This window comes from Anolis sagrei, chromosome 2 (assembly GCF_037176765.1).
Source record: "Anolis sagrei isolate rAnoSag1 chromosome 2, rAnoSag1.mat, whole genome shotgun sequence".
Classification (NCBI taxonomy): Eukaryota; Metazoa; Chordata; class Lepidosauria; order Squamata; family Dactyloidae; genus Anolis; species Anolis sagrei.
Genome location: NC_090022.1, coordinates 245563773 through 245576171, shown reverse-complemented (window position 1 = coordinate 245576171; position 12399 = coordinate 245563773). Strand labels below are relative to the sequence as shown.

Genomic DNA, 12399 nt, shown 5'->3' with positions numbered 1-12399 from the left:
CAAGGAGGAACATGCTAGTTGTGTCCCCTTCATTAGTGTCTGCATAGCCCCACCATGTATTGAGGATTAATGCATATTACAGATTTTTTTTCTAGCCTTGTAGAGCCGTATAAAGCCAGGGTCTTTTGAATAGAAGACATTTGCCCTGCAAAGCTTCACAGTCAATATATTGAAAACACTTAGAACTTGGGCAGAAGTGGGACAAATTAATGTGGTTCTCTTCATTCTTCATCACCTCATGTGTCCTCAAACTAACACTTGAACAACACCTATATTTGGCCTCAGGATATGAAACTATGATAGTCTCCTATCCAGGAACAGGCATCCACAGAGATATTAAGGGCTCCTCCAGATACTCCTGCCATTGTTTTGCTTCCTACTATTGGGAAATACCTGTTGTCTACGTTCCCTTTGCTCTCCACCAAACATAAATAGGCCAGGTTTGGGGACTGCAGATGAGAAAAGGGGAGTTTTGGAGCATATTGATCATTCCATTGTTGCCAGCGAATTCTGCTCTCCACAATGGTTAAAAACGTGAGTTGCGATGGCATATGTGTCCCATTGTAATTCATCAAATACATCCCGGCTCATTGTTTTCAACATTGCTTTGACTAAACTTTGAATTGAAGTCCAAACCACTGAGAGAGACAAAATTTGCCCATGCTTGGTTTAAACTGTTAAGTAAAAAATATAGTCTTAGAAACCAAGCACCAGTCATTTAACATTCAGTGTGATAGTACTATGAGAACTATTTGGTTCAATCTCCTGCTCCTGCTCCTCCACCTCCTCCTTCTCCTCCTGCTTCTCCTCCTCCTCCTCTTTCCCATCCTGCTCTTGCTCCTCCTCCTGCTCCTCTTCCTCCTCCTCTTCCTCTTTCTCCTCCTCCTCCTCCTCCTCCTCCTCTCTTCTTCTTCTTCTTCTTCTTCTTCTTCTTCTTCTTCTTCTTCTTTTTTTTGTCTCTTATTTGCATTTGCTTCTTCCATTTGTATCTTGTTCTTTTCTCTCATTTTTGATTTAATGTTTCCTCCAGCTATCTGTAACAAACATTAGGATTTGTCATAGTTTTGAGAATCCTAATGTTTTTCAGGACTGCTCTGTTTGTTTTTATGTTCTATGTTATCTCCCCATAGCCACTTTTAGCACATTTGCTATTTAAAAAAGCTAAGTAACATTTCGTTCCTTAATTTCAGCTAATGTCTGTTCTTTCAGTTTGGAAATAGCAACATCAAGGGAACATCAATAATGGAGGCATGGCTTCTCACTTTGATAAGTGAAGTTTTGCTCATAGTATGTTGTTTCCATAACCTGCATTGATGGCTTTGATGCCCCTAAACCATTTGGAATCTGAAAAAAAATAAAAAGACCCTCCCTGCCCTACCACTCTTTCCCACATGGGCAGGAGTGTCTTCTAATTGAACAGTGACACTTTTGTATCTAAATTTTGTTTTTGAGAGTTTGAAACATGAAAAATTCATTAGAAATGTTTACTTCTCTGTGTTTTTATTTGCTTGGTAGTGGTTTAGTATAAGGTATTTTAAAAGATGGAATATTTCACTTAATTAATTCAGCACTGTGCTGCAGGAAACGTTATAAAATAATAAACCTTTCTGATTTGTATGTAACAGCTGATTTTGGACTTTCCAAGATTGTTGCAGATCAAGTCACCATGAAAACTGTCTGTGGAACTCCAGGGTATTGCGGTATGTTGTTTTCTTAGTATATCAGAAAGGACTGCGTTTATATCGAATTGTTCAACTGTTCATAATTTCCTAGACCCACAATGGTGAAAAAAGTCATTATCAAGATATAGGTAGGCTATGCCTAAAGCAGAATTTGGAAACACTAGCATTAACATTAAATTACTGTTTCTTTCCCTTGTATTAAATATTTTGATTAAAAATGAAGACTTGATTTAGGTTTTAATTAGTTTTAAATTAAAACAAAACCCAGTTACTATGTATTTATTAAAATTAGCTCAAAATGACTCAATGATCCTAAATTGAAAAGTTAACTGTCACTCAATCGATTAACAATAATATAATATTTATTTATTTAGCATGACAGAAGCAAATTGAGAATACAGTTATAATGTATAAAAAAAATCTAAGATTCTAAGGCAGTGGTTCCCATCCTGTGGTCCGTGGACCACCAGTGGTCTGCAAAAATGAAAATATGGTCCATGGCCTCACCATTACTACACTGTTGCCTTGAAACCATGTGGCAATGAGAGCGACTAGTCTTGTGAAACCCTCTTATAGTGCTGAGACAACGGGGATATCGGGAGGGGAGAGGTTGACTACCCACAAAAGATTACTACTACCACATCAGCTCTAGATTATTAAATATGGTTTTCTCCGGGCAAGCTGATGGCGACTACTGGATGGCATATGTTCTGTTTCAGAAACTAGAGTTGATGTGGTCTATCAAATGGAATTTTCTGAATCAACACCCCAAATAACAAAAGTGAATTAAAAGTTGACAAGAACCAATTTATGTATGCATTTATTTATTTATTTACTTCACTTGTATACTACTTTTCTCATCCCAACAGGGGACTCAAAGTATTTTCCAACATAATTATGGCAAAATTTAATGCCTAACATATAGAAACCTAACTTTATTTATTTATTTATTTATTTTCTGTATCAGAAGTGAAACAAGGGTACAGTTGTATTAAGAAAACATAAAGTTTAAAAACTTGGCATTATACTAAATGTCCTTTGGCCACTTGGAGTGCCCCTGGTGTTGCTGTAAGGAGGTCCTCCATTGTGCATATGGCAGGACTCAGACTGCATTGTAATAGGTGGTCTGTGATTTGGTCTTCTCCACACTCCCATGTGATGGACTCCACTTTGTGGCCCCATCCTTAAGGTTGGCTCTGCATCTCATGGTGCACATTTTGTTTAGTGCCTTCCAAGATGCCCAATCTTCTGTGTGCCCAGGAGGGAGTTTCTCATCCAGTCTCTGCCACCGATTGAGGTTCTGGGTTTTAACCTGCCACTTTTGGACTCTTGCTTGCTGAGATGTTTGACATCCCCAGCCCATCCTCTGTCTGGATATCAGCCAGCATGTCAACAACCAAAATCAAGAAACAGCTTCCTAAGATCTACAGAGATATTTGCAGCAGCAACAATATAATTATTTAAATAATTTCAAAAGGCTTACCAACATTTTCATGAACTATACCTACAGTCTTGTCCTAAGTCTTGTGAATATATTTCCATTCATGCAATAGGACTTTTGTTCGATGATCAATATATACAGCCTATTTATTGATCAGTCTATTGGAAGAGTAGAGATTTTGTTTGAGGATCAATAAATACAGTCTATTTATTGATCAGTCTATGGGAATAGTTGGGATTCTCTTCCAATAGTGTCTGATCTGACAGTAAAATATCAAGTATGGAAGATTCTGAACCCAGAACAAACAGACAAAAAGGATTTCCAGAAAATCTGTATGTTCACACACCTCCAGGCATTTATTTCTCACTATCTATTGCCTTTTTATAAGTGACACATATTATTTTAATGTAGCGTTAAATATTTAAAATGTTTAGGAGGTGTTCAGATTAGATTACTTCACATTTTGATAAAATGAACAATCTGTGTGCTTTAATGCACTGCAAGCCTCAGGGTTTTTAATATCAGAGATACCTCAACCTTGAATAAAAGATAGGGGCTTTAAAAATTAACCAAAGCAACAAAAATAATGTGCAGACAATAACAGGACTCTAAGCAAGAAAGATGTGAAGCAGACTAGTACAATGAGATACAGTGGTATTAGTTGTTCATTAATAATTAATTTCTGCAATAGTTATGCATCGCTCTAGGCTGTCAAAGCAGTCGACTGTAAAATGAAAATAATAGATTAAAATGTGTAACCTATGTGGAGCATCTCAGATAATCCACTGATTAAGATGCAGAGAAAATGCGCATATATATGTGTGTGTGTTATGTTTGAAAGTCTAAATCATAAGAAATTAAATAATAGAAAAGGGGGAAAGTTTTGTGTTTATTAATTTATTTATTTGCACTGATTTAAGTGTACCATATCTTGGTTGATTAAAATAAAAATTAGATACTTTGTGAAGATGAACATATTTAGAAGAAAATCAAATATATTTCCTTTTTTCCTTTCTACAAAACTAACACTGATTTAAAAAAAAGAAATATTCACACACATATATAAACAAATATTAACATAAAATAGAGCAAAAAAAGAAACCTGAACAATAGTTATATAGAACATCAGTTATAGGAATTTCAACTGGATTTTGGATGGGTATAAGGTTCTCTGAAAATAGACAATACGTATTGACAGCTATTCCCCATTGGTGTTATTCTTCCTACATTTACCTTTTGTTTTATTGACAAGGCTTTTGTCATCTGCAGCACCGGAAATTCTACGAGGATGTGCCTATGGCCCTGAAGTAGACATGTGGTCCTTAGGAATAATCACCTACATCTTGTAAGTTTAATTGAACTCTTAAATTTAAAGTTTTTAATTGTATTAACTGTCTCTTCTGCAGGAACACAGAATCAAAGCACCCTTGACAAATGGCCAACCGGCCTCTGCTTAAAAACCTCCAGAGAAGGAGACCACCACCCTCCGAGATAGCATCTCCCAACACCAAACAGCTCTTACCGTCCAGAAGTTTTTCTTCATGTCTAGATGGGTTTTCTGCAATTTGAATCCATTTCTGTATTCTAGTTATCAGAAAAGCAGAAAAACAACCTCAATTTTGTTTATTTGTCCATGTGGACATGTAGAAGCTACCCCCCCCCCCCTCTTCAATGTGACACTCTTTCAAGTATTTAAACAGGGCTGTCATACCAGTCGTCATAGGGCTTGGTCTCCAAACCTTTGATCATTTTGGTCACCCTTCTCTGGACACGTTCCAGCTTGTCATAAACCTTCTTGAATTGCGGTGCACAGAACTGGACTCAGTTGTCCAGATGAGGTTTGACCAAAGCAGAATAGAGTGGGACTATGTCTGTAGGTTGGAAATGATTTGAAGGCACACAATTACAAATACTTCACTTGCATGCAGTTTGTGCTGCTCTAGAAAATCCGGTTTGTTTTTAAACCATCATTTGGCATCATGAGCCTTGAGCCTTTGTAGACCTGTATGTGAGACTGAATTTCTTGAGTCTGAGTAATACTGTTCTTGAGTCTGAGTAATTCGTCTTGTCCACTATTTTCATTGCCACTGCATGTGCTCCTCCTGGTATTTGTAGCCACTATTTTTTTGCACAGAGATATTACCACAGAATACTATCACAGATTGTGCCATTTTGAAGACAGTACCAGGAAAAAGAAAGCAGATGCCAGATTGTGGGACTGCAGGGAAATCATCCTGCTTTTTTCTTTTGCATACTGACTCGGCCCCCACCAGTTCACCGCCCCAAGTGTAACACAGAGTGACACAAGGCGTCACTTCTGATGAAGAGGTTAAAACCATTGGTGTACCCAGTGGGCTGCAGCAGTGCCCCTCATGAAATTTTCTTCACATTTAGAAACTGAAGAGGCACATTAGGGGGCAGGCCAGCTTTAAATAGCCTACAAATGCTGCCCTCATTAAATGCAGTGTTTTGGCATGTAGCACTTCCTTACAGAAGTTTTCTGGTCTCTATAAGCAGAGGTAATCAAAGATGGTTTCTCATATGCAGTGTCTGTGCCTCACTATCCAGAAATATATTTACCTTTTGTGAGAGAGGTTGTTATTATTGTTGTGTGCCTTCAAGTCATTATGGCAACCCTATCACAAAGTTTCTGTGGCTGAGAGCATGTGATTCACTGTGACAAAGCAGGAAGTCAAACCCTGGTCTCCCAGCACTTTCTTTACTTATTTCGTATCAAACGCATTGCATAAATAAGTATAAAACTGATAAAAATAGAAGGAGCACAATTGGCTAAATAGTTTTTGACCAAAATCGGCCATTGTTAGATTTTTTTATCCATTGGATCACAAGTGGAGAATAAGAATCTTTCCAGAAACAAAGTATGAATGTTTATTAGCCAAATGTGCACAAAAATCCACATACTTGAATATCAAGGAACTTCCCAAAAATAAATCCACTTGTGCCATTACATCCTCCCAAAGTGTAGCTACCATGGCACATAAAGGAAGCATTAGCAGGATTCCTCCAACTATTTGCTGATTTAGAAAATCCTTTCTTGAATAGATGTTGTGATAGTCAGTATATCCAAAAGACCTATTTCTGCTGTATAAGATGTAGTTGGAGATCTATAGCTATTCTAGTTACAGATGTCAAAACCAATGGTTATTGCTTAGTCTCTCTTACACACACAGACATATTGTCTGTACATTCCAGAAAGGGTAGAATTGTCTGCAAAACAATTCCAGCCCCAGCAGAGTGTTCTGGAAACTATTTGACTCATCCATATATGGCACAAAAGCTGATCTGTTTTACTTTCTTGTAAAATGATAAGCCCTAGGAAATACAAAACTGGTGAATGGGGAAATTTGGCTGCTATTCCTGCTCTTTATTTGCTTCTCAATCCCCTCTGAAGACAGTTCTCCCTCCTCATGCATAACTGATGAGAGGATAGCATCCATTTTCTTCACCGAAAAGGGGTTAGATTTACTGATGTTGAAATGATTTCTGCTCCAGGTACAAACACATTTAACTATTTCTTGAGGTACTCTTGGGTTCTCTTCTCCTTCCAATATTTGTGTATATACTTGCAGAGCACAAGTAGAAACTCTCTGGATGCTGTTTACCAATTTCTTTCATGGAAGAAGTTGGCCCAGCTCCCCTCATGTCATTGCCAAAAACACAGAGCTGGGATCTTTTATAGTAAAAAAAAGTTACCTTTCCAAAGATCTTAAGAAAATTTTGATGCTATTACCATATTCCTGGTGTTCCAGAGGTGGTTGCCCCCAAAAGGAGATGTATAAAAGGAAGGCTTGGGATGCATATCTGCACTGTAGCATTAATGCAGTTTGTCACCATGTTAACTGCCATGACTCAGTGCAATAGATCCACATCAGTTGTAGTTTTACAAGGTCTTTAGCCTTTTTCTACCAAAGTGTGTTGTTACCTTACCAAAACATAACTCTCATGATTCCATAGCATTGAGCCAAGTGGTTTGAAAATGCATTAATTCTATAGTGTCAGAAATACATCCTCAGATTAATAAGGGTGCATCTACAACACTGACATTGCCCAGACAAATACCCTTAAAGACTCTAAACTAAGTCACTTATGGAGTTGACATAATGTATAACTTCCCCATGACTTCAATGGGAGAAGCAGGGAAAGGAAAAAATAACTGAGTGAGGAGAGAATCAGCTCTCCTCCACCTTCTGCCCTAGTATTGGATTTGGTGGCAGTTCTATCACAAAGTTCCCCACCCAACCCAACAGGAGTTTTTGACCATCATTAATTATTCTCCTTCTGTTTGTGTATTCCAGGATGATAAACTCTGGAAGGTGATGGCTGAAAGCCTAAGGTTTATCTATACCTACTACTAAAACCAAAGCCGATCTGGAATAGCAATACTCCAGACTGGGCTCACAGACAGTCACATGGAATATGTCCATCCCAAGTGGCAGTGTGACGGAGTTCTTATGACCCAACTGGTCTGAAATTGGTTCAGCCTGCTGAACTGTCATCTTACCTTTCTTGTCACCATTTCTGCTGCTGGGTGGCCTTAGTGTCAGATGCTTTGATGACGTCAGCAAAGGTGAACAAGATGTCCAAGAGCCCTCCCAGAGCTTTGTGGCCATCTGCCACTGTAACGAGGGGCAACAAATGCCCAATCTGTCCCCTTTTCTTCACTGCCAAGCAAAGTGGAAAGAGGCTGTGTAAGCAACAGACCACTTGCTCCGGAGCCAGTCATACTGTCCACACTCTGCCCAAAGTGTGGCCTGTTCAGTGCTGGATTACCATTGTGCCTTAGGTGTGCTTAAACACAGGGCCCCGTTGGCCAAGGGATCCATCTTCCTGAAAAATCCCCATTTATGATGAATTTTGCTGATGTGGTGAAATTCTAAATTTGAAAGCATTCTGTTTCAAAGTGATTCCAGATATAATGATAGTTGATAGTTGTTTTCCACAGGATTATGGAAAACTTTTCCATAAATCCCTCAGGGAGTATGTCACACAGCAGGCAGTGCAAGCCTACCTGGCCTATCTCCTTCATAACTCAACTAGCACAGGGCCTCATTTGTCCTAAATCAGGCACTAGTCCTGCTCTAGAGTTTCAGCAAAACTCCAGAGCATTCACTGATTTTGCTTCACCTGGTTTACCCTTCATTAAGCACTTAAAAGTCCCTGGATGTCGTTTGGGCATCCAGGAACAACTTCTGATCCTGAGTTTGGTGGCTAGTGTAGACAAACCCCTAATCTTTCACACTCATTTATACCTATTCAGTGAAGACTGGCCAAAACCATTTGGCTGTCTGAAGAGAAAGACAAGATGGCACTGCCATTCATTCTATATATATAAAAGATGACAGAACATGCAGTTGGATCCTTCATCATTTCTGGTAATGGAAGAGGATCTTCCACCAGACTAATTTCATTCTCTTCCCTAAAAATAACACTAGGTGGCAGTGTTAGTGCATACCATATTTGCAAGTAATATGATATGTATTAATATAGTCGTCATAAGAAGGCACCTACATGTATGTGTGCATCCCTAATCACAAACACACATGCACTCACACATCGGCATTTTAATGTCCTTTTACTTCCACCTACAGCCAATATTAGATATTTTTAGTTTTTTCCCCCCAGTACTTTAAATCTCCCAAAATACTGTTAAGAAAGATAGATTTAAAATTCTCCATGTCTTAGATCCCCAGTTCTTAACACAGTCATTCATGTGGGAACATAACCACTTCAAAGAGAAGGCCAGTGGACCTGCAGCTATTTCCTTTGATGTAGTAGTTATTTTGTTTTTAATCAGATTTTGGAACACTTACTTATTTGGGCTGCAGCTCCCAGATTTCCAAGTTCAATATGGCTACTGGCCATAATTCTGAGGGATTTATGGAAAACTTTGGTTTTTTATGTTTGGAAAAACTGTGTGTGGAAATCAACATATGCCCACTACCTCCTACATTCTGAAATAGCAGTGTTTTGGAAATACAATTCTATACAGTATTTTTCAGTGTGTGGGCCAACCTTTGATATGGAAGCATTTTAAAATTTCAAAATTATGAAAGTAGTCTAAATACCCCAAAGGTCCCAGATCCCGTCTGATCTTGGAAGCTAATCAGGATCAGCCCTGGAGCCCCTGGTGGTGCAATGGGTTAAACCCTTGTGCTGGCAGGACTGCTGACCGACAAGTCAGTGGTTCGAATCCAGGGAGAGCAGGTTGAGCTCAGTTCCAGCTCCCCATGCGGGGACATGAGAGAAGCCTCCCACAAGGATGGTAAGACATCAAACATCTGGGCATACCCTGAGAATTGTGGACAGCCAATTCTCTCACACCAGAAGCAACTTGCAGTTTTTCAAGTTGCCCCTGACACACAAAAAAGACCCTGACTAATCTTTGAATGGAACACTGTCAATGAATACCAGTTTCTGTAGTCTATATTTCAGAGGAAGGAACTGTCAGAACTACCTTGGACTTCCTGAGAAAATGCTATAAAATGCATGAGTTCACCATAAACTGACAAGCAATTTAAAGGCTCCCTCTCTCTCATACACAAATATTTTAGACAGTGGTTTCCAACCTTTGGTCTACCAGGTGTTCTTGTCTTCAGATACTACGATTTCTAACAGCTGGGAAGCTGGCAGGGGTTTCTAGGAGTTGAAGTCAAAAGGAGCTTTGTTGGGCTCTGCTGCAAGAGGGACCCTGGGGCCTGAGTGTTGCCATCCAGCTTTGCTACCTGCTCAGCCCTGGGCTTACCCATGAGGAGACCTGCAGCCACACCTTCATTCCAGCCAGCTGACCCAGCAGGGAGAGAACATGGCCCCCGCAACCTCACTGCGCTGCTACTTTAATGGCCACTCCACCCATTGCCCGGCTGCTGGAATACCTGCACCGGGTGCCTCCATAGCCACGCTGCCCATCATTTGGACATTGGAACACCTGTGTGGGCGCTCATTTTCGGGGTTCCCCTGCCTCTCCTGTTGCTTCAGACCACTTTTTCCATCAGCTCACTTTGGTTGGGATTCAATGTTTACTTTTAAGCTCTTTTTTGTATTTATATTTGAATTATTGTATGTTTACTTTTAATCTTTTTATTGTATTTCTATTTGAATTACTTCTAAGCTTGTTATTGTATTTATATTCGAATTATTATCTCATGTTTATTATTGTATGTTTGAAATTGATATGTTAATTGTTTAAATTCATATGTTATGTTTATTATTATATGTGTAATGCAGCATTGTATGCCATGGATTGTAAACCACCCTGAGTCCCCCACTGGGGTGAGAAGGGTGGGGTATAAACGTAGTATAATAATAATAATAATAATAATAATAATAATAATAATAATAATAATAATACCTGGAGGACCAGAGTTTGAGAATCTCTGTAAGATTACTAGAATCCAGATATTTTTAATATCCATATTCGAGAAAGGAAATATAGCACAGATGTTCTCCTCTAGATGCTGTTGAACTTCACTTCCTATAAGCACTACCCATTATAGTTCGTGATAAGTGATGATCCTGTAACTTCCACTATCCAGAAATATCCAGCACCTTCATATAGATGCAAAATACTGTTTGTGTAAAGAATGGTAAAGCTTGTCTATATGATCAAGCCATATCACTGATTTATTTCTTGTTTTCTCTCCAGACTTTGTGGTTTTGAACCATTTTATGATGAAAGAGGAGACCAATACATGTTCAAGAGAATTCTGAATTGTGAATATGATTTTGTTTCCCCTTGGTGGGATGATGTGTCTCTGAATGCCAAGGACTTGGTATGTTCAACAATTTTCATCATTGATTTTAGGATACTAGGGATTGTTTTGAATGTGTGGAAACTCCATGGAAACATAGTTTTTATAAAATGCTAAAATGAGAACTGTGACTCATAGTTGCATTCAGGTGGGGACTGACCAATGGCACAAGGACATGCGAGAGCCTTGGACCTAAGACATTGTTTTTCCTCTTCAATTTCTTGATAATTTGTTTAGGTTAGATTTGACACTGTGAATCTAAATAAAATTGGATATTAATCACTTTATGATGAAAAAGTATGTCATTATATACATGTATTTTGCCAGCATGAATGATCAATGAAAACGCTGCATGTCCCACACATTAGGAGCTGGGCACTTTTAGCGTTGACAAAGCTGTCAGTGGGTGAGGAAGAAGATATTTAGTTCAATTCCTCTTTTCCCATTAGCAAGGTTGGATTATCAGTGATAAAACTGTAGCAAAAGCATGAGATCTTCCAATGGCCAGTGACCTCATGTTGCTCTTGGAGTTACACATTATATATGTACATACGCTTCTTCTACTGTAATTCCGTCAAAAGAGCCATGCTCCCGAGAAAGGAGATCTGGAGACATTTCTCTCCTGTCCTTCCTGAGGTTGTTAGTGTTTTCTGCCCACTTGGCCCCCCTTTCCAACTGCAATTCGAGCAAAGAAGCTGATAGTGCATTGGTTGGTTGCTTCTGAGACTTTAGTCTCATTCATGACAGAGGGAAAGAGGAAGCCCACTTCCACTCCCCCTTTTAGGTCCAAAGGAGGTTGGTTCTTGGCCTACCAATGCCACCTCAGCACAAAGTCATCCTCCTAATGTGGGAGCTCATACATGTGTACCAAACAAGCAATGTTTTTGGAACTGCTTCAGGGTTCCACCACCTGATCCTGTCCTTGCCCATCAGAATTGGAATCCTACCAAGGAGCTGATGGATTGTGCAACCAGCAATCATTTATCAGAAATACAAGTCTTGGCAAATAAATACCAGGATCCTGTTGGTAAAGTACATTGTTGTAGCCCCAAGTATCTGCTTGAACTTCCTTGTGCAACAACAAATTTGCTGCTGGACAACTTTCCTTGGCCACTTATTGGCGGTGGGGTCATGGGCGGTCTATATCCAGACCCTTTCACATTGCATAACTCTACCACTATATTCCATGTTAAATTGCTATGGCAATTGCAATCCTAACTGATGCAGTTTAGGGGGAATACTTTAAGTTCTCAGCCAGAGAGCTCTAGTGCCTCACCAAACTACAAACCTCAGGATACCATAGGATGTTGTAAATAAAATGGAATTATAATACTCCAAGTCTGTAGTTTGAAAAGACCATGGGTTCTATTTTGCACCTGAGCAGCCTTATGTTGAAGGATGACAGCAGAGCTTCCTTCCCCAGGTGCAGGTCCAGGCCAGAGACAGACTTGAACCCAGAAGTCACCCAAGTGCTGTTGCATAGCTGGGGGGGAGGAAGCCTTTCTTT

General features: G+C 39.3%; 1 protein-coding gene across 2 annotated transcripts in view; it reads left to right on the top strand.

Moving 5' to 3' along the window:
- The window catches only part of CAMK4 (calcium/calmodulin dependent protein kinase IV), a 108334-nt gene that overhangs the window by 90291 nt on the left and 5644 nt on the right, over positions 1 to 12399 (top strand). For both annotated transcript variants that reach the window (XM_060761890.2, XM_060761891.2), the window contains 3 exons: positions 1626 to 1700; positions 4393 to 4468; positions 10787 to 10913. In XM_060761890.2, the coding sequence (XP_060617873.2) occupies positions 1626 to 1700; positions 4393 to 4468; positions 10787 to 10913 (278 nt within the window). The remainder of the gene's footprint in view (positions 1 to 1625; positions 1701 to 4392; positions 4469 to 10786; positions 10914 to 12399) is intronic.